General features: G+C 47.6%; 1 protein-coding gene across 2 annotated transcripts; it reads right to left on the bottom strand.

Annotated features, from left to right (window-relative positions):
* Positions 1–248: 248 nt before the first annotated feature.
* On the bottom strand, positions 249–5,652 carry LOC107124913 (chromosome unknown open reading frame, human C10orf35). 2 transcript variants are annotated; one of them, XM_015428410.1, is made up of 3 exons: positions 5,489–5,652; positions 2,007–2,123; positions 249–1,002 (listed from the first exon to the last, which is right to left on the bottom strand). In XM_015428410.1, exons 2-3 carry the CDS (start codon positions 2,088–2,090, stop codon positions 727–729), a joined length of 360 nt encoding a protein of 119 aa, XP_015283896.1. In that variant the 5' UTR covers positions 2,091–2,123; positions 5,489–5,652; the 3' UTR covers positions 249–726. The 2 variants fall into 2 exon arrangements, with proteins under 2 accessions (XP_015283896.1, XP_015283903.1); XM_015428417.1 differs by having other exon boundaries at positions 5,515–5,652.
* Positions 5,653–22,957: the final 17,305 nt, after the last annotated feature.

Here is a 22,957-nt window from a genome sequence, read left to right as displayed (position 1 = left end):
TTAGCAATGCCTTCATTTGAAGCCCACAAGCACTTATCCCAGTGAGCATACAGAGCTACTACTGCCTATTCCAGAGCACCATCAACATTTGCTTCATCTTCAAACATGAAAAATGCTGCTGCCATGTACAGACTAGGTTTCTGTTTGTTTACTTAGAGATCCAGCTGCTGCTTTCTCAGTCATTCAGCTGAAAAACTACAGGTCAGATCCAGACTAAATTTTCCACTGGGTTAATGGAACCTCCCAGCCTCCCCCCCCCCCATGGCAGCCCACCGATCTCCACAAAGTGCTGTTCCTGGGGGAGAAAGGACCCTGAGCAATGGCACAAAGGTCCTGCAGTGGGAAGGTGGATATTGCCAATGTAGTCTTGATCCATGCCCATGTTTTACCACCACCCCAATCCTTAGACCAGCACCGCCTATATATTTGTTGCAGGTGCTGTGAAGAGCAAGCCAATTCATCGACTCGGCTGGAGGTAGTTCACGTGCAAGAAGCACTATCCTCGTGAGCTCATTTGCTGAGTATGTCCCAGACGCCCACTCCTGTTCCCCGAGCATGTTATACACAAAGGTTCTCAACTGGGAACCCTATATGCACACACACACACACACACACACACACACACACACAACCCACACTTTCTCTCCAACACACCCACACCCAACAAGAAAACCTGGCCTCTCTGCTCTAGCCAGGCAGCTGCCATGGCCTATCCAGAAGGCTCCATCATCGCTGGCTTAAGTGGGAAACGATGTAGATGAGACCAACCAAGAGGAGGCCGCGAATCCCAAACATCAAGAGCAGGAACAGCAACAGGATGGACATCAAGGGCTGCACCACGTGATTGCCGAGGTTCCAAGTGGGGAAGCCCAGGTTTACCAACTGGTGGTTGAGGTCTGAGAATGGCGAGCGCTCCCCTGGCCTGGCCCCCTGCTGCTGAGACTGTTGCTGGAAGCGCTGGTGGGGGGTTGAGCCCGCATTAGTCATTGTGTTGAAAAACCCCTGAGGGAGAGGGAGGAAACAGACACAGAGAAAGGGAATGAAACCATAAACTTTCCATCAACGGGATTCATGGAAAAGGGGATCTGTAAAGGGGGCAGAATCAGAACCACAGCCAATCAGTTCATTCACAGATTCTGGGAGAGAAGAGCAACAAGGCACAACCAAAGGTTCTCTAACCAACACCATATATGAGCAATGTTCCCTCTAAGCTTAGTGTGGGCTAGCTCACAATTTTTTAGCCTCTGGCTCACACCTTTTTGTCTTAGCTCAGGAAGGATGGCTCCAGAGCAAACTAATTTATGCAGCAGCCAAATCGCTTGCTCCCAACTTTAATGCCAGCAGCTCACAAAACAGAATTTTTGCTCACAAGACTCCACAACTTAGAGGGAGTTTTGTTTATGAGTAATATTCTTTTTTTATTTAAAATATTTCTATCACACCCTCAAAGAGAGCTCAAAGTAGCTATCCAAAGGCCTTAATGCACAATAAAAACATAAACAAGAAAATATGAAAACATTAAGCTTTTTTTTTTAAAAAAAGCCAGAACTTCTGGGTATCAGTCAGATGAACTACAGCACCTAAACAATGTCTTTGGAATACCCACCTAATACAGAAGGGGTTTGCGAGACAATCAGTCAGTGACTTAATAGCACCAAACTATGGAGCCTTAAGACGCCCAGAGCCCTTTGTAACCTTTCCAGTATCATGTTAGCTTTCCAACTAGGATAAAGTTAAGAGCGACAGAAAGACAGGAGTGGGGAGATGTTTGACAACTTGCCCTTTTATTGCTCATAACTTTATGAAGTGAGCTCTGACTCACAAAAGCTTATGCCGGGCTAATTTGTTATCAGGCTCATGTTTAATGTAGCTCTGAAAAGGGTCCTGTTCTTTCCACCTAGTCCAGATAACTATTATTAAACTGCATAATTCAGCATCCACTCATGCCCTTTAGGTTCCTCGAGTAATAATCCTAAGCATCGCGGAAAATCTACATCTATCCTCACCAGACGGGATGAGTTTTGAGTGTTCTGTCTCACGCGAGGATCATCATCTTGTACAATATCTCCATTGGCCAAAATCCTCACCATCTTTAGAGCTTCACGGTATTTGCCTTCCCACACCTGCAACGCACAGGAGAAAGAGTTTAAAATTAGGTCAGCTACTCTTAAGGAGAAAGATGTCAAGACACAGCCGGGACATACTGATTCCATTCATACACACACACGGGCACACCCTTTAATTCAGCTCTAGGTGCTATGGAAAGAACACTACTGCTTCTTGCTCCATACCCATGAGGGCTAACATGGATCAGTTTGGTGTAGTGCCAGTTTGGTGTAGTGGTTAAGTGCGCGGACTCTAATCTGGGAGAACCGAGTTTAATTCCCCACTCCTCCACTCGCACCTGGCTGGATGACCTTGGGCAAGCCGTAGTTCTGATAAGAGTTGTTCTTGAAAAAGAGCAGTTTCTGCCAAGAGCTCTCTCAGCCCCACCTACCCCACAGGGTGTCTGTTGTGGGGAGGGGAGGGGAAAGGAGTTTGTAAGCCGCTCTGAGACACCTTTGGGTAGTGAAGGGCAGGGTATAAATCCAACCTCTTCTCTTCATCAGAATCCTCTGTCTACCTTCAGAGTTTATACAAATGTACAACGTTTATACAGCACAGTATTATACTCAATAATCCTGCCCACAAAAAACGGGAGCCAAGCAAGGCCTTGCTGTAGCCGGGAGATGAGAAGAGGCCTACTTACCAGCTTCTCTCTCGCTCTCTTTTTTAAGTCAAGGAAATCAGTACTCCGGGATTGTACATCCTTCAAAGAAAAGAAGGACATGCCAAGGTGCTGTTTTTAGAAAGGGGTCGCCATGCCAGTGATCATAATTTTTTAATTCTAAAGATCTAAATGGCAAAGGAACACATGAAGCTGCCACATACTGAGTCAGACCTTTTGGTCCACCAAGGTCAGTACTGTCTACTCAGACCGGCAGCAGCTCTCCAGGGTCTCAGGCAGAGGTCTTTCACATCACCTACTGCCTGGTCCCTTCAAACTGCAAAACGCCGGGGGTTGAACCTGGGACTGCCTGCATGCCAAGCAGATGCTCTCTCTCTCTCTCTCTCTCTCTCTCTCTGAGCCACAGCCCCTCCCCTAAGAGGAGGAAAACAATAAGCAAAATAAACTTACAGAAGGTTTACAAAATGGTCCTGGTGGGATGGTGTCATACATCTTCACTGATGACAGTGACATTCTAATGTGCAATATAATGTGCCAATGTTCTTGACTTACAACTGTTCTCCAGCCTACAGAGATCAGTCCCCCCAGGAGGAAGGGGCAGCTTTGGAGGATGGACTCTATAGCATCACATACCCACTGACCTTCCTCTCCAAACTCTCCCTCCCCGGCCGTGTCCCCCAAATCTCCAGGAAATTCCCCAGCCAGAGATGGCAGCCCTACTTTTATCAGTCCAGCTAGAACTAAATTTTAAAAAGGCAGAGACAGTTCTATCTACTAGGGCAGCTACCCATAATGGACTAGCCATATAGCCTAATAAAACCTAATAAAAATGAAAGCACAGCTGAATGAGCATTAAAACAGGAAACCAGGCACAAGGTACGTAGGTGTAAAACAAACCGAGACAAAATTTCCCCTTTATCCGGCTGGAGTCTGTTATCGTGGCAACTGACTGGGAAAGAGGCCTTGTGCTGATCACAGACAGCCCAGCGTTTGTTCAAAAGATTACAGGGTGGGGGCGAAACGCAAGCTCACTACTAGGGATTATTAGGAAAAGAATTAAACACAAAACTGTTGTAATGTGGTAGTACATTTACTTATTACACACCTGGAATACTGTGTACAGTTCTGGTTGCCCCATCTTAAATAGTACATTGTAGAGCTGGCCGGGAAAGGCACACTAAAAGGCAATCAAAATGTTCAGAGGCCAGTTTGGTGTAGTGGTTAAGTGCGTGGACTCTAATCCGGGAGAACCAGGTTTGATTCCCCACTCCTCCACTTGCACCTGGCTGGATGACCTTGGGCAAGCCATAGTTCTGATAAGAGCTGTCCTTGAAAAAGAGCAGTTTCTGTCAGAGTTCTCTCAGCCCCACCTACCTCACAGGGTGTCTGTTGTGGGGAGGGGGAGGGAAAGGAGTTTGTAGGCCGCTCTGAGACACCTTTGGGTAGTGAAGGGCAGGGTATAAATCCAATCTCCTCTTCTTCTTCTTCTTAAGGCCTATGAGGAAAGGGTGTGGAATTTGGGGCTTTAAGAGGGGGGGAAAGATACGAAAGGGCGCATGATAGAGGTGAAGAAAATTATGCCAGGGAGGAGAAAAAAACAGGGGTCCCAAAGAAGTTGATGGGCAATAGATTCTAGATGGGCAAAGGAAATAGTTCTGTACCCAACCATAAACTTGCTTGTGGATTCACTGTCATGGGATGTAGTGGTACAATTGCAGTCCTAAGCCAAATTGACTCTACTGGTCAGACTGGTATAGCTTTCCTGAGGGTTGCACTCACAGTCACTAACTTTTACAAGGCATCTGACAAATAGCAGTGCTGGGGGGTCCACTCGATGAGGAAGGCCTTGCCCTCTGTTGCCCTGCTCCTTTTCAACAAAAACGCTTACTTTAGAAAAATGTATATGTCACTGCAGGACAAGATGCACTGCATCCTGAATGAGGGTGAAAGGAGAGAATGTCTAAGGATGGTGCCTATCAAATGCAAGGGGGGGGGGGGTGTTAAATTAAAAAATAATTACCTACAACCAAAGAGGCTTCTGAAGTCTTTTAAATCAGGGGGAATGCGTTTGCAGTGAACTAAAAAGTTTTTAACCGATTCTCTTAACCAATTAAACCATTGAAGATTCCGGCTGCAGCCTCTCTACAGGCCGAACGCGGAGGGAAACCGACTTAGCTTCCTTGGGAAACAAACGGGATCACCTGATCTCTCCCGGCCGCGGGAAAGAGCAACTCACCGGCTGCCGAGCCGGGTCTAGGCCCTTGCAGCCGCTCCAGGCCAGGAGCCGACCCACCGCTTTCTCCCTCCCCGTTTAAGCACGAGGAAATATACCCCCCCCCTTTTAAAAAGAAAATGTACCCACAGAAGAGGTGCGTCAAACTGGTTATCACGGATTGCCCGCTGCACTTAAAATGGGGGAGGGGGGCCCTGAAGACCCAGACACGTTTATACCGCAGGGGACTGAAAACATCCACCACCCACCCCACTCAACAATTCAGACAGGTGGGCACGGAATCCAAGTTTTAAGTGCGGGGGACGGTGGTCCCAGTAAGCGCAAAGCCCTCTGCCTGCGCTCCAAGATTAACTCTCAGTCCGGTTCCGCTTGCTCCAGGGTCTACACGGAAACAGAGCCCTTCCCAGGCCGGGACCAGCCAGTCCCTCCGCCGCCGCTTGCAACAGCGACCGACCGACGCTTCGGCTCCGATCAAGAGCAAGAGCCCAAGCCCACCAGCCTCTCCACCGCACTTCTAGCCCACTTGCCTCGGGTGGCCAGCGCCGGAGCAGACCTGGGGGCTGGAGAACGCGGCAAGACAGAACGGGCGCCAGCCGTCCCCGACGCGCCTCCTCCCTCGCTCCTTCCCGGTCGCTGCTCTGCTCTAGCTGACGTGCTCCTTTCCCTGCGAAAGCTCAGCCGTTTCCTCCAGGCTGACACCAGCGGAAGTGGCGTAAGGTGGGAGAGAAAGAGCGGCCGAAAACAAGGCGGTGGGTTCTCCCGCGGGAGGCTTCACAATTCGGGCGAATCCCTCTGCAGGCCCTGCGGGAAACTGCAGGCTGCCGAAAAGTCTTCTGCGTTTTTGCCTCAGGACTGGGAGGCTGAAGGGAAGAGGGGATCTTCTCACGGAACCCCCAGCAGGCAGCCGTCTGCGGTATGGCCTTGCGGTGTGGCCTTGCTTCTGCATGCACCACCAGGCCATGATGGGTCACTCATTGGGGCCCCGGAGCGCTGTGTCCTTGACGAAGTACATCATAATTGCAGGCCTGCACCCGACAATTTAGCCAAAGGAAGAGGAGCATAATAGGGCTCCAGTAGTCTGCTCCCATCTCCTGTTCATTGCCTTTTCCCAGATCTACGTGCACCTAAATAATGAGGCCACTGATGTACCTTAGCATCAACCATGCCCAAGAGGTCTGCTTAAGTGGCTGTTTGAGTTGAGGGGCCGGCACTGCTTCTTAATATGAGAGGCACCAGCATTTGGATCAAACGGGAAGTCATATCACTTGACATAAAATCCTTCTATTTTTCATCCCAGATGGCTGGCTTCCTAGACCTTAAACTAGTGATCCCCAGTGTAATGCCTGATAATTATTTCCTGGTGCCTACTTCCCTCTTCCCTGAAGCATCTCTTCCCCAAAGCAAACAAGCAGTCCTGGATTTCCCCCATCTCAATGAAACAGGAGGTGCTTCTGGAATCACCTTGATGACTGTCGCTGTCGGGAAACAGCTAGATGTATGAAAAGTACGCAAACGGAGAGCAAAGCGTACTTTATTCTATCCGGAACAAGACAACTTTGGCCGGCTCGCTGGCTGGCTTATATCCCCTGAGAAACTGCCACCCAAAACACACCCCTACTTCCCTATAGGTTATTTACAGTGACCAAGAGTCCCATAGGCTCTCGGCCGGGAACCTAGCCCCCTGATTGGAGTGGGCTAGGATCCGCATAGTCCATTGTCTCTTGGAGCGAAGCTCAACGTTTGTCTCTGGACTTGTCTGGACTGGCTACATTACAATGTATCATAAGAGGACATTTTTCTTCAAAGTTCCCAACACACTGTGATTGGTTCTATGGCAGCCATTTTGCAGTGACACCCACTGCTTGCTTTCAAAATCCTAAAGTTCCCACAGGCTCAACAAAATGGGGACCACTAGCTTCCACAGTAGTCAGGGAAATAGTCAGCTAGGGTGGCTACCTTGTTAACAAGTAGAGGACTTGTTGCATTATGGGTAGATACTAGCTGACACCATTTTGACATATATTGGTGGCAGCAGCAATTGGCAATGGAAATGTCACGTGTTGTTTTTTTAAAGTAGAGAAAAACTGCTGCCCCTAAAAAGTAAGGGTGATTCATTATCCACAAAGCAGATGTTAAAAAAATGAACTTCCTTTATTTGCAGTGCCCATGTGCTGTTGAGCATTCATGTGATTGCCTCAACTATTTGCTTGCACTTCAAAATGTTGGTCTGGAGTTGGTACTGCCAGGGAACCATGGAAAAGTAGCAGAGTGCTCAAAGGCTTTAACGCAGCAGAACTGGGTTTAGGTGTGGCAACAGACTTACAAAGTTAAACAGAGTCAGCAGTCAGTTCTAAAGCTAATAAGCAACTTTTATTAAAGGAAATACATGCTTGAGGTAAGAGATAGATATAGATATTCTAACTAACTAGATGGTGTTAGATGCTGGACGCATGTCCAGCCTCCATAGTGCAAGATGGAGAGATCAAACACCTTCTTTCTGTGTGTGCGAGAGAGAAGAGAGAGGAAGCAGAGGAAATTGCCCCTAAGAGTAGCAATTCTACTTCAAAGGAAAGGATCAGATAGCAGGAAGGGAAGGATGCTCTATGTCCTGACCTCTCCATCTGTCTAAACTCTTTGGTGCCATCTTCTCAAGTTTGAGGCAGGAGATAGCGCAAAGTCCTCCACTTCTAGCTCAAAAGAAGAAAGTGTCTGTGCACTGGTGGCACGGTGAGTGCCCAAGAAGCTTCTGCTGACACATCCTCATAATTTGCTTGGATGAGAGAGGCCCCAAGGTATCATGAGGAGTATCCATTGTTTGCAATCAGCTATACTACTGTGAGTGTGTGTGTGTGTGTGTGCACACGCAGGCTACTTTTCCTTCTGCACCGCTGGTGGCATTCCTCATGTTGGTGCATACTGAGAACATGCAGGATTGAATAACACTCTATTGGTACTTAGGCAGACAAAATGAACAGTGGTGGAGTACTCGAGAAGTAAGCCATGACGCTTCCCCATCCATGATGAACAACAGGACTGAAAAAGAGAGCCAAGGAAAAGGACCTTTATTTTCAGTTAATTTCTTTTTCTGTTGAGGCTGCTGGACAAGTGGAAGGGAAAGGGGTGGCCGTAGCAAAATAATCCAAGAACGCATATGCAAGAGCATTTGCGATTTGGACTTGAATGTTCCCATGAGCTAAGAGAGATTGCTTCCACAGCAAAGTTTCCCTCAGGTTTGGCATCCAAACTGGAATGTATTTGGGGGGAGTAATCACATTATGTCTTCTGCCAATGATCCACTTCTGTGATTTTCCCCTGTTTTGATGCAGTCTACTGGAAACCTGGAAAGATTACAGGCAAAGTGCCTTTGCACACCATGTGGATGACAAAGTGTACATTTTTGTTTTTGTTTTTTAATAAAGGCTTTATTTACTCTCCTAAAAAGGAGAGGTATTTCGCTTAAATAGAAAAATAGGGAGGGTATATAGTGGGAGAAAGAGAAAGCTGAGTGATATATTAACTTGTAAATTAATCTGTTAGTAATGTCCAAATTATCTTCTTAGGCTTCTTCTGTGTGCAGTCAAACTTCTTTCTTCAAACCAGTTAAAGGTGTTATCTATGTTAGTATATTAGTAGTGTTCATTCGATGCTCTGTTAGTTAAAGTTTCCTCGAGGCGCATTCAGAACCGCTCCTTCGCGTGCTGGCTTCTTTTAAATTCCCATTTTCATGGAGGAGCTTCTTCTATTTCCCTCTCTCCGGCTTTTCCAGTCCTCCTCTGGGTTGCTGTTAACGCTTCCATTTCATATGCTGTAAATCTTGACTCTTTCATGCTCTTTCATGCCCATTCAAAAGATCTCTAGCTCTGAGAATTGATTTTCTTTTTTTTTTAATTCCAGTTTCACTTTTAAACGCTGCCATTCTCTTCGCTGGATCTTCCTCCGCAACTATTGACTTTTAAAAGCGCTTATAAGCCCAGACCGGAAGTTCCTCCCTTCTTCTCCGCTTGTCTTTTAGCCCAGCGCCGACATCTTATTATTTTTGTTTACTTTTAATAAAGTTCTTAAAACGCACTCCAAAGAAACAGAAATTTTCTCGCTTTATTCCAAATGCATCAAAACAAGTCACTACTACTCGCACAGTCCATTCCCCCCCCCTTTATTCTCTCGCTAATGAAGTTAGAGGGTTTACCTCCTCATCTTTTCCGCTGGGGAGGGGGAGCGCTCTTAATTCTTTTTCTTCGCATTTGACAACTCACAGTTTAGCCGATCTTTTCTTTTTTCATTTCATCAGTTGTTCGCTTTATCACTCGGTGACGTCTGGTGGCTCCGCTAAACCCCGTGCGGGGTTGCTCACGCAGCAAGGTCCATAGGGGCAGGGCATGGCGAGAGCCTCAATTTCCGACCGCTTGGCCGAGAAAGAGGCTCCCCCCTAGTGCGCCCTAACGCGCCCCGGATCCGAGCTCCTCTTCTGAGGGGCTCGTTTGGGTCTCCGCTTGCGCGGATTCCCTCCTCCACTGCGGGCGGGCGAGACACCCTCGGGAGCGACCCGAGGATGCGTCCGCCATTCGCGGGAGCCAGACCGGAAGCTCACAAAGTGTACATTTTTGAAGCGCCTGTCCACATTGCCACCCCTAACCTTGCCACGCCCCCTTTCATGGTTGCCATGTTGTGTCCCCCCCCCCACAACTGCAGGCCTTTCTAGAGGAAAAGGATAAAATGGGCATGACTAGAATAGAATGACAAGCAAGGTAGTTTTCTTCCTCGTCCTAGGGGATTGACAGAGGACCGCTAAACAGGGGAAACATGGTAAGAACATGCATCCATGAAGCTTTTTCTGATCCAGTTCCAACCAATTTCAAATGTTCCAAAGATTTTTTTTTAGTGTTTTAGAATCCTGATCACAATTTGTGATCAAATTGTGTTCAAAAAGTGATGAAACCTCTGGGGGAGGTGGTGAGCTCCCCCTCACTGGCAGTCTTCAAGCAGTGGCTGGACAAACACATGTCAGGGATGCTTTAGGCTGATCCTGCACTGAGCAGAGGGTTGGGACTAGATGGCCTGCATGGCCCCTTCCAACTCTGTGATTCTATGATCCTGGCTAAAAAGATGGCAAACTGAAAAGCACTGCACGTGCTCAAGGACGTTACTTTGTATATTCCTGAGCTGAGATTGCCTTTATGAACACCCACTAGCCATACAGCTGGGGTTGCCAGGTCCCTCCAGGCAATTGGCGGGGGATGGGGGGATGTCCAGGAGACAGAGAAAGTCCCGGGCCATGTTGCTGGCATCACACAGGAAGTGACATCATCATGCCAGCGACTTCTGGGTGACACTGTGGTATTTGGGCCAAAACTCTATGGTAAAACTGGCTTCTACCACTGAGTTTTTGCCCAAATACCAGAGTGTCTCCTGGAAGTCACTGGCATGATGATGTCACTTCCTGTGTGACACCAGCTATGTGGCCTGGGCCTACCTCTTTCTACTGGTAAGTCCCCACTCTAGGGTTGCCAGGTCCCTTCGAGATGCCAGCGGGCGGTGGGGGGACACTCCAGGAGCTGGAAGCATCACGCTCAATGTACTGACATCACTGAAAGTGACATTACACGCCGTGCCTACATCACCCATAAGTGATGTGGGCATGTCAGGGGCAACGCTCTGGTTTTTTGGCAAAACTCTATGGTATAATCACCCTCAAACCATAGAGTTTTGGCCAAAAACCAGAGTGTCTCCCCAGCATCACCAACATTCCTGTGTCACTTCCGGGTGACATAAGGATGCCACTCCACATTGCTGTGCGTGTGTGGGATTTCTTCCTGCTGGCCAATGGCGGGCAGAAGCCTGCAAAACTGGGGGGATCCCCCACCCCCAACTGGGGACTGGCAACCCTACCCCCCACTGGTCAGCTGATTGGCAGCTAGAGGACAGGGTCTGAAGGCAGGGAACCCCTGCCTCCACTGGGGTGTCTGGCAACCATACACACAGCCCACAAATCAAGCATGGCCACACATGAGCAATTTATGTTTGTAGCTCAAACAACAGATTAACTGGCTTGTTCTGCAGCAAAAACCCTGTGAGACTTGCGTCAAGCAATATAGCCATAATAGGAAGTCCTAAGCTTTTTCTTCAATTATTGGTAAAATGTTTCCTCTACAGTAAGGCTGTTCTGAAAACTCTCTGTGTGTGCATGAGCGCACATACAAAAGCACAATAATCTGCAAGTAGCAACATTAAAAGCATGTGTGCGCATGTTCCATTTTCTGAGTTCCAGTAAATCTCTCACCCACTCAGCTGAATCCAGAAATATGTTTGTGCACAAGACATTGACACTGCACATCTTTTGGGGGTCTCCCTTAACTTAGATCTTCTCCTCAGAGAGAAGCAAAGCGAAATCCAAAAGAGGCTTTGACAAAGATGGACAATCCACGCTGTAGGCCCACATTGTGAGCTTGAGTGACAGAACTAATCCTTTTAACAGATGGCTGCCTTGTTCTGTAATGGACAAAGGGGGGGGGGGGGGAGAGAAGCAGCTACAAGTTTAGGACTGGCAACATTAATCCCCCTTCCTTCTCTCTGCCTCAGAAACAAACATTCATTAAAGGGACAGTGTCGAGCACTTTAAGCCACTCATTCCACTGGCTTCTAAAACTGGCCAGAATGCAAAGGGACAAAGACACTGTTTGGTCTGTTGGGAGAACCTTTGGGGATTAAGTTTTCAAATCATTCGTGCAGCTCTAGAGAATTTAAAAAGCTTAATCCCTGAGTTGCACTCTAGAGCCCACACGGATTGTAGGTGCTGCTGATGTCAGAACAAGGTAGGAGGGCTGCCAGCTATCTGGTGCACACAAACATCTGCAGCTCCATGCACACCTATATGTGCTTTTAAGTGATAGATATGTTGGAAATGGTGTCCCATTCAACTATCTGACTCAGAAGAAAGGATATTCTTCTGATGCATGATTATGAGCGTGAATTGCAGGTAAAGTCTGGTAAATCAAGAAACATGGTTTCCACAGCAAGTGGTCCAGCCAATAATAGACAGTAATATATCAAGTGCTTTAAACTTAGAGAAGAAGAGATTAGATTTATACCCCATCCTTCACTACCCGAAGGAGTCTCAGAGTGCTTTACAATCCCCTTCCCTCACCCTCCCCACAACAGACACCCTGTGAGGTAGGTGGGGCTGACAGAGCTCTCCCGAGAACTGCCCTTGAGAGAATGGCTCTGGAAGAACTTATGACTGACCCAAGGTCACATCAGCAGCTGCATGTGGAGGACTGGGGAATCAAACCCGGTTCTCCCAGGTTACAGTCCAATGCTCCTAACCACTACACCAAACTGGCTCATTGATACAGGGCTGTAGAATGTTCAAAGCACTTCGCATACATTATGTTGCTATAGTCTTCATAACAATCCAGTAAGGGTGATCAACAATCTTATCGTCTTGTGGGGGGAGGGCCCATGAAGTTGAGACAGATTGGCTTTCCAAAGGCCATTCTCTCTCATGCCTAAGGAGACATTTGAACCAGGACTTCCTCAATCGTAACTCATTCCAGATAGGGAAGCTCATATCGAACATGGGTCAGGTGTTCATTTCTTGGGCATGGAAGGGCCTCGGTCACTTGCCACATGGAGGTTGAATTCAGCTTGGCAGGGCTGGGTGAGCTCTGGTCAGAAGGCAGCATTGGGGGTATTGTCAAGGTTGCCTCCAGTTGCAGCTGCCGGCTGGGGTGTGAATAGTTTCACAGCTCACCGAAGAGATGACTGAATTGAATTCAAGATGAATGGGCACCTCCCTCCATCGAGATGACATTTTCATTGCAAACTAACAAGGGGAGAAATCCAATTACATCACAAAGGGGCTCCCTAATAGGCCATTCAGCTTGGAGAGTGTGTGTTGGGAGGGTGAAGAGGCGTGGAACTGCTCTCCATAGCAAAGTCTAGGAGGGGTCTCTTGGGCGATAGTGTACTGGACAGATACAATGTGGGCAGCGTTCCGGTAGAAGGGAAGTCAGCCTATAGCAGGGACTGCCTGCTAAAACAACAACACTGGCTTGAAGCCAGACAGAAGTCAGGGGTCACCATTTTAAGAAAGAAAATTCCTTCACTACATTGGAAAGACAAACTTGGATCTACAATGTGAGGGATTTCTAGGCCACCAAAGAATAAAAGCTAAAATGATTATAATAACATCTCAAACATCAGCTCTTTATTCTACCGGAATTCCGGCACCTGTTCACATAAAGCTATGCACAGCTTTAGGGATAGGGACTGAATGATATTTCACAGAAGAGTTGTTCTTAAAGACTGCTGCTATCTTTTCTCTTCCAGGGGCATGAGTGCAGATGGAAACACGGACATATAAAAATGGCGTAATATAATATGGAGAGCAAAAGGAATACAGCACGAAGGAATGAGCAGAATGGGAAGGTATTTGTTAATTCATTTCAGCATCTACCAAACAACAGCCACATAACCATAGTAAGTCTAGTTGATGTAATTCATAACTAAAACCCCACTGATGTCAATGGTGCTTAAATGTAAGTGTTCCTCTGCAACAGGTCTCACTTTTTTAGGCTTGGTGTGGGCAGTGGTGAAAAATGCCCTCAAGTCGCAGCCAATTTATGGCAACCCCATAGGGCTTTCAAGGCAAGAGACGTCCAGATATGATTTGCCGCGGCCTGCCTCTGTGGAGCAGCCCTCAACTTCCATGGTGGTCTCCCATCCAAGTACTAACCCAGGGCCAACCCCACTTAGCTTCTGAGATCGGAGAAGATGGAGCTATCCTGGGCCATCCAGGTCAGGCCTCCGTGTGGGTAATGGTGCATTTTAAAGAGGAAAAATAGTAAGAGGGATAGCTTAGAAAACAGCAGACGTACAGAGTTTAATGAGTTTCATAATGGCTAGGGATGGAGAAGAATGAAGTAGGTATGGCATCAGCCAGTTAGCATGAACCATGAGATTGTGTATATTCATTTGTGCCCCCACAGCCTACAAGGAGTGTGCAACAATGGTTGAATGACTCCAATCCTGCCTTCTGCTATCTTTTGTGCTTCTGAATCCAAAGGATCATTGTTGTGTGTTGAAGTTAATATGACTGAATGAATGTGGTCCTTCTTGTATCTGTATTTCTTGTTTACTGTAGCAAGTTGAATTTTGAATATTACATGCAAATGAGCTGCTTATAAATTAATCATCACAGATGGAACTTTCACTGTCACCTGCTGTCAGCTCAGACAACCAGCTTTCCAGTAGGTCATACATTCAGATAAAAGTCGCCGGGTATTGAGACGATATGAGCTCAAGTTTACACATGTAAACATCTATTCCACCATAGGAATGGGTCCCATGATGGAAGAAAGTATGATATAAATGTAATAAATAGCTTGATACTGAAACGCGTATTCAAGATCATCTGGATTAATAAAGTTCAGTATTGTCTGCTCAAGACTGGCAGTAAGGCAGAGGTCTTTCACATCCCCTTTTAACTGGGGCTGGAACTTGGGGCCTTCTGTATGCAAAGCAGATGCTCTACCACTGGGCTTCCTCGCACTCCCGCCGGCCTTGCAGGTCCACCGCCGGGCCCCTGATGTCAGGGGGTGTGGCATATGCTAATGAGTTATGCTAATGAGTTCCCCTAGCTCTTTTTCTATGAAACGACCCCTGCTGTAAAGTAGCAGATTTGGAAAGACCGGAAAAGGCATCCATTGGTTGGGTCAGGAGGGGGGAATATAAGTAGCTGCTCCTTCTATGCTTTTTAATTTTTATTGAGAAGAAATGTAAAATTATGTATACTATCAAATAATAAAATAAAGTATAGATACTATAAAATCATCACAAGAACTTTTAGGTTAAATAAAGTTGCGATATCCATATGTTTTAAAATCCTAATCCTAAATGAGATAGCGTATCTCATTCTTAACCGATTCCATAAAATAAACACTATTCCAATACAGAATAAAAGGCCTCCAGTGTCAATAGAAATTGTTTTGGAAAAGGTGACTTTCCTTCCCTCGTTTATGTAGAGAAATGTTGTCCATTAATGTGACAAACTAAACTTTATACACCCAAATGTCCATACATGGTAATGTTTTATTGTTTACTTATTTAGTGCATTTTTATCCCACCCTTCCCCCAAAGAACTGAATGCAACATACATCATTCTCCCCTCCCCTATATTGTCCTGAAACACACACACACACACACACTTTAAATTAGGCTACACTGAGACAGACTGACTGGCTCAAGGTCACCCAACATGTTTCATGATAGGGAGGGGATTTGAACCTGGGTCTTTCGGATTCTTCTCTGAGACATGATGAATCCACTATTGGGCTAAAAGCAATATAGCTGCAACAAATAAGTTATTAAAATATAACTGAGATATTGAGATGTATGTATGCTTTGGGATATTTTTTTACAAAGTAGTACCACTAATATATCACTAGACTAAGTCATATTCAGTTATTTTGCATATCTCCTTTGATTGTTCCCCCAATATATCGTTCATTCCCATCAAAGACATAGAAAGGTACCAATTTGCTGTTTACCAGTACGATCCTTGGCACTAGAGATGGGCACAAACTGACTCACAAACTAAAGTTTGTCACGCATTTTGGGTGGTTTATGGTTCATGAAGCTGTATTCATGGAAGGGCGACTGGCACAAACATTTCACGAACTTTGATGCTGTTTGTGGCAGTTCATGGTGGTGCGTAAATGGATACATTTACAGACAAGACTGTCTCCACTCAAACTGTTTACAAAACTCCAAAATAATGGAGGGCAGAATTCTCCAGCCTTGGAAACACCAATAGGAGCCCTTCAAAGCTTAGCAGGCACTGCTGGCTGCCAGTGACAGAGTTCCCATTCTGTTCTATGGGATCAGGAAGCTATATATCAGCTCAGCTCAGCTCAGCTACACACCCTTTTGTTTGTAAACTGTTTGCAGAGAGGCAGGGAACTTGTTAAAAAACAAGTAGCAGAGCACATTCATTTATTGGTAACTAAGCCCCTCTGCTCAGCATGAGCACAGAGATGAGGTGGCTCAGAGAGCCCTGAGTCCATCTAACACCCAAACCCAGCAGGGAAGAGGAGTTCACAATCAGAAGCCCCACCACTAAGCCCCACCCAGTAGCTAAGCCCCACCACTTGGTTTTGACTGTGATTCCTTCAGGGTTTGGGTGTGAGGTGGACTCAGGGCTCCTTGCCACCCTGTCTCTCTGCTCATGCCAAGTGGTGGGGCTTAGCTACTGGGTGCCTTGGCTGAATGAGGACCCACACTTTATACCCTCCTGATTGTGTGAATTGCTCTCCCTGCTGGGGTTTGGGTGTTAGGTGGACTCAGGGCTCATGGCCACACAAGAGGAGTTGGCCTTCCATGACCAGTAATCCAGGGGATCAGGGTCAGTAGTCTCAGGGAACCATTACCTCAGCCAAATCCTATGCCACTGTACACCTGGCATCCCCACTGCTGCTGTCCTCCCGATTCATTACTGACAACCAGTAGTGGGGTTTCTCCTGGTTGGGCTCTTTGAGGCAGAGGTGCTGGGCTGCGGCTCTTCATCCTCCCCAGCCTCTTCCCCCTACTGTTCTCTCTGGCTCTGTTGGCCTGTAGCCTCCATAATCTTTTCAGAGCTCACACTTCCATTGCAAGAGCTCTGCGTTCAGGAGAGCAATGCTGCCTTTTATCTGGGGGCCACAATCTGTACAGACCAACTTGTACTCCTGTTTATTGCAGAGAGAATGCAACCTGGTGGTGATGCCCACCTGCAACCTGTCTGCCAAGCCCTGACCTGTGGGAGAAGAGCTGGCTCCAGTGTGGAGGCCAGTGCCCAGTCCAGCCCCCAAATCAGGAGGATGATTTGCCCCAGGCTGGCCATATGGGTGCACAGCACATCGGTGGTGTCCTGGAAAGGCTTGAGAACATGCACCATTTGGGAAAGGGTCAGTCAGTCTTTGGGGCTGGTGCTGAGCTCTTTTTCCTCCTCTTCATGGAGGAGATGGTATTTTCTGCACCACCAAATGCACAATCGTGGCATAGGTGGAGTTCCTCATCCCCTCCCCCTGCCTCTTGCACAGCAGACAGGCAGACTAGATTCTGCATGAGAAGTCTCAAGCAAGGACCTCATCTTGACGGTGCAGAGTCCCAGGTGGCACTGCTCCCCAGGCTAATAACATCCTTCACCACCAGCTGAAGCATGTGTGCCAGGCAGACAATGCCCTTGAGGCGCAGCCGTCACCTCTGCCAGCATGTTGGTGCTGGCACCTGTGACCATGTAGCCATGAACAATGTTGCCGTCACCCACCCACCCCCTCAGGCTTCTCTGTATCACACAGTGGCTATGTTTTGTGCTGTGTGGTCTGCATCCATCCCCTGCACATGGAGCAGAACCACTTTGTAGCCCAGTGGCAGGACTGTCTTCTCCTGAGGCCTGGGCCATGTCCCGACAGTCCTGCTGGCTGCTCCAGAGGCCTGCCGTGAAGTACATGGCTCTGCTGTGCTCTGGAGATGCTGAGTCTTGACTATTGTTACTGCAGCCAGTAAAAGACTATGTCCTCCACGAGGGAGAAGCGTTGGCCATCCAAAGCACTCACCTCGCCAACAACGAGGTGAGTAACTGCTTCCTGGGCCCTCCACGTAGCCCTTTTGATCTCTTGTAGGGTGCTCCAGTGCAACCGAACAACAACAGGGTGATCCACCTTGATGTCCCACCCATGTAAGCCTGAGTGTGGTTAGCCTTTCCTGGAGAGGCATCCTGCTCCCCCTCCACTTCTCCCTGCACCCCACTTGGAGAGACTGTAGAGGAGCCAGTCCTCACATCCACTATGAAGCAACCCCAGAGGCACAACTTCTACTTAGGAACATACTTGAAATAGTCCCCATGCATTATTTCAGCTTATGAACACATGTCAACACTTCAGCCCATAAACACTTGGTTGGGCAAGAAACTCTTATTCCCACTGGTCTGGTGGGGCTGGATGCCCGCCAAGCTGTTGTGGGATAACTTTGGGGAGCCCCTGTCAGACGTTTCCTGTCATGTCTGCCTTTCTGTCCTTCCAAATCTGCCTTTGGAGAATTGTGGGTGGCCTAGCCAGTCTGACCAGCGTTTCTGATACAGAGAAGAAGAGGAGGAAGAAGAGACTGGATTTATACCCCACCCTTCACTCGGAGTCTCAGAGCAGCTTACAAACTCCTTTCCCTTCCCCTCCCCACAACAGACCCCTGTGAGGAAGGCAGGGTTGAGAGAGCTCTGAGAGAACTGTCCTTGAGAGAACACCTCTGACAGAACTATGGCTTGCCCAAGGTCATCCAGCAGCTGCAAGTGGAGGAGTGGGGAATCAAACCCGGTTCTCCCAGATTAAAGTCCGTGCACTTAACCACTACACCAAACTGGCTGGTGATCCCCTGTGAGTTTGGTGTCTCTAGCATGTGGGGGTGGGGGGTGGGGGGTCCAGCACATCATGAACTTCATAAACCGAGTTTGTCTAATGTCAAAAAGTTTGTGACAGTCTGTGGTTCACAATCTGCATGCCACAAACTACAAACCAAAGTTTGTGGGCATTGAGTGCTCGGGCCTGGTGTTGGAGGCTGGGAAGAGTTTGGCTATTTGGTTGGTGTACCGACCGCCTAGTGCCCCAGCCAATCGCCTGCCATCTCTGGTTGCGGCCGTGTCAGGCTGGGCATTGGAGTTCCCTAGGCTGATGGTCTTGGGTGACTTCAATGTCCATGCCGATGATGTGGCCTCTATGCCGGCGATGGACTTGGTGTCATCCATGACGACACTAGGACTCACCTAATATGTAACAGGCTGGGCATATGCTTGACTTGATCTTCGTGGCGGGGGTTACAGTGGACCGGATTACTGCTTCAGCAGTTCCATGGTCAGACCACTATGCCCTGAAGGCCCATATGAATGTGTCCCTTCAACCCCGTTTGGGTGGTGAACGTATTTTGGCTCGCCCATGGAGCCAGATGGACTCCCAGTGATTCCAGATGGCTCTGTGGGATCCCATGCCCCATGGTGGCTCACTGGATGAGCTTGTCGAGGACTGGCATGACCAGCTCTCGGCAGCCATCGACAAGATCGCCCCCCAACGCCCTCTGTGCCCTTGCTCTAAGTGGGCTCCTTGGTTTACTGAGGAGCTGCAGCAAATGAAGCGAGAGCTCAGACTACTTGAGAGACGGTGGCAGCGCGCCCGCGACGAAGCATCAAGAGCATCATATAGGACATTTATGAGATCCTATGAGATGGCAATCAATGCTGCAAAGAGACAATTCTACGTGGCCGCGGTTGTGTCTGCTAGCTCACGCCCGGCACAATTATTTAGAACTATTCGGTCATTAACAGAGCTGCCACAGAGCAGGCTAAATTATAGGACATTGGCTGTGAGGCTTTTGTGAGCTATTTTGCAGATAAAGTCCTGCTGTTCCGCCACGACCTCCCGCCTACAGTTGAGACAGTGAGCGAACCTGAGGCTCCTTGCACGTCTTCTAGTTCTATTCTGTATTATTTCAGTCCACCCGGTCTTGAGGAAGTCAACAGATTGCTCTCAATGGTACACCCAATTACGTGTTCACGGCTTATAAAAGCTAGTCATGAGGGGCTACGAGGTGCCCTCAGGGACATTCTCCAAGGTTGGGGACAGAGGGTGGCGCTAGGGGAGTAGACGTCCCAGAGGCACCCACTGGTTGTTTAACATTTATATGCATCCCCTTGCCCAGATTGCCCAGAGGCACGGGCTGGGGTGTCACCAGTATGCTGATGGCACCCAGCTATATCTGTTGTTGGGCGGGCGGTCCGGCTCTGACCCAGATGACCTGGAGCTGGCCCTTCAGGATGTAGCGAGCTGGCTTAGATTGAGCCAACTGAAACTGAATCCAACGAAGACGGAGGTCCTGTGCTTGAGTCGGAGTGGCTCAGGGGTAGGGATCCCATTGCCGGCTTTCAGTGGGGTACCATTGGTGCCAGCGCAGAGGGTTAGGAGCTTGGAAGTGGTCCTGGATGCCTCCTTAACAATGGAGGCCCAGGTAGCAGCCACTGCCAAGGTTGATCAGGCAGCTGGTTCCCTTCCTTGAACGCAATGACGCAACAGTGATCCACGCAATGGTCACCTCGAGATTAGACTACTGCAACGCTCTCTACATGGGGCTGCCCTTGTCCCAGATCTGGAGGCTGCAGCTAGTGCAGAATGCCGTGGCCAGGCTGTTTGTTTCAGGCAGTTGATTCCAGTGAGGTCAAAAAAGCTATTTTGGGTCGATACAAGATATCCAAAGAAACCTTCCGCCAAAAGTTTCTTTTTTTTTTGGTAAACAAATTTTTTATTTTCTCAGGAATTCAACATATAAAACATTTCATTCTATCAATTGTCTACCCCATTCCCAGTTCCTCCCCTCCCTCCAATGGCTTCCCACAATGCTTCCACCCCTGCTCCCAATTACTTCATATCATCAACAATATCAGTTTCTTATCATTACAATCTAAAGATAACATCATTTGACTTAGTATTGATCTAAACATATTAAGTTTTGTTTCACATCCCAGTCTTGTTCTTCACTTCAAAAGGCCATTTTCCGAGTCCTTCTGTCTTTACTTCGGCTTTCTGTCTCTAAAGGCGTATACAACTCTGGCTGGACCTGCTCCCGTTTCTGCAGCAGAGTCCTCTTCCGTTCCAGAGGTGACAGAGTCACTAGATTTCGTTTCTTCCTCTTTAGACTCTTCCTGTGTTCCCAGCTGACGCCGTAAAAACTCTTTGGCCTTAAAAGTGGAGACAATCTTCTCTCTTTTGTCGTTGATCTTAAAGATGACACCCTCTAGGACCGCCCATCTATACGATATTCCATTGGTTTGAAGGAAAGAAATTAAGTCTTTATAATTTTTCCTCTTTTGTCGAATTTCAAATGGAATGTCTTTTAAGGTTTTGATAATTACATTTCCCATTTTCAGCGGAGTTGCTGATGTCAGTTTTAAGATAGCATCTCTAGTCTGTCTTCTTGAGAATCTGACCACTATTTCTCCAGGCAGGCTACTTTTAAAAATATAATTGGAGTATGCCCTGTAGGCTAGCTCCATTTCTTTTACAAGCTCATCCACTGTTAAGCCTATTACTGGAGTGATGATCTCGCTAAGCACCTTCCTCAGGTCCTCCCGCTCTGCTTCAGGAACTCCCTGGAACCTGAGAATCATGTTAGCTTTTTCCATCTGTAGCTGAAGCAACCGATTTTCTTGGAAATTCTGCTTAGTTTCCACTTCTCCCATTCTTTTCTTCAATTTCTTGCTAGTGGTGTCTATCTCTTTAATTTTCTCATTTGCCTGCTCCACTTTTTTCTCCGTTTCGTTCAGCTGAAGCTGCTGAGCTGCAAAGTTCTTGTTTATCACGGTCAATTGCTGGTTAATACCATCGAGTTGCTCCATCACCGGCTTGAGAATATCTGCTAACAGTTTAATGACGTCTGCTCCCTCTTCTGGTTTTGGGCTCTGACTGCCCGGAGGTTTCATTTTCAGCTTTCTCTGCTGGGCCGCCATTTTTTCCATTTTGTTTACAATTTCTACCACTCCTTCCCGGCTCGAAAAACGTGCCCCACGATGACGCAAATCAAGTAAGTCTCTCAATACAGCCTCGTTGTGTTTCCTCCCCTCTCCCCCTTCGATCGCTTATCAGTTTAGGCACATAAGAGGCATCCCTCTTTGCGACTTCTTTTATCAGCGGAGGGGGGGAATCGCTTTTAAACTAATCCGTTTTATTCTGAACTCACGTTAATTGTTGGTCAGTTTCTCTGACCTCGTTCAATTTAAATGCCATTCCGCTCGATCTCCAGCGCTTGTCCTGGTCAAACCAGTTAGTGCCCGAAGACCACACAGCGACTGGACCGTCAAGGCGGAGGGGAGCCTCGATTCTCCAGCATTACGCCATCGAAGAGGCTACCCCTCAAAAGCCTTCAGGCCTGGAGCCTATCGCAAAGGCTCCGCGGGGGTGTCACTTGAGGTGACACCCCTCCAGGCCGCTGGTGTGCAATTCACCCTTCCCCATTGTGGGAAGAGCATCCGCCATCGCTGTTCTGTAGACCGGAAGTCGTCTTACAATGTCATCTGGGAAGCTTTCAAAGAGATTTGAACATGAGAACTGAACATATCCTGTGGGGACAAATATAATTCTTTAATGGGTGAACAAGAAGATGTTAGTTCAGTGAGCTGCAGGCTTGTCAGGATTCACAGCCAACACCTGGTGCAGAGTGACACCCTCCAGGCCTGATTCATCAAGTGAACCTCCGTTGGTCATTCCCAGCCCACCAGTATCACCTACACCCTTAGAACGCCACAGATGGAGGCTGAGAACAGAGCTACAGACAAGATGCCTCCTGTGCCCAAGTGCCAACCTGGTGGAATGAGCTCCCGGAGAACATCAGGGCCCTGCAGGACCTTTTACAGTTCTGCAGGGCCTGTAAAACGGAGCTCTTCCACCAGGCTTTCGATTAGGGGCTGCCACTGATGAGTGTGCCCTGGAACATCGTCTGGTCTGAAATGTTAGAACACCCTCGGGCCTGAGATTCCACTGGACGCTACCCCTGTCTTTGGATGGGATTCGGATTACTGCCATTTATGTTGGGTTAATTTCAACTGGTGTTGTTTTAACTGGTATGGTATTTATTAATTGTTTTAACTTGGTTATTTATGCCATTTTAATGTTGTTAGCCACCTTGAGCCAGATATCTGGAAAGGCAGGATATAAATATAAACAATAAATAAATAAATAATTAAAATACAAAGTGAACCACATTTTCCCAATTTGTGGCCATCCCTACTCAGCACAGTTACTTCCTGTAGCCCACTGGCATCAGTAGACTTAGAAGGTTGTAACTCTTTTTAGGATAGCACTGGTAATCTCTAGCATAATTTAGAGACTGTTCATTCTACTCTTCCCATAAAAATTACTTCCTTAACTGTTCTGTCCAACCTGGGCCACAATCAAAAGTATTTCTACGTAAAAGGAAAGTGGCAGGAC

Source organism: Gekko japonicus, unplaced genomic scaffold, assembly GCF_001447785.1.
Source record: "Gekko japonicus isolate JY-2015 unplaced genomic scaffold, Gekko_japonicus_V1.1 scaffold672, whole genome shotgun sequence".
In the NCBI taxonomy this organism is placed as follows: Eukaryota; Metazoa; Chordata; class Lepidosauria; order Squamata; family Gekkonidae; genus Gekko; species Gekko japonicus.
The sequence above is the reverse complement of the archived record's forward strand: the minus strand, read 5'-3'. Positions and strand labels throughout refer to the sequence as shown.

Coding starts and splice junctions, on each gene's coding strand:
- LOC107124913 (XM_015428410.1), bottom strand. CDS start 2,090: ATGGTGAGGATTTTGGCCAATGGAGATATTGTACAAGATGATGATCCT. Junction 1,003..2,006: donor CTCAAAACTCATCCCGTCTG/GTGAGGATAGAT, acceptor CCTCTCCCTCAG/GGGTTTTTCAACACAATGAC.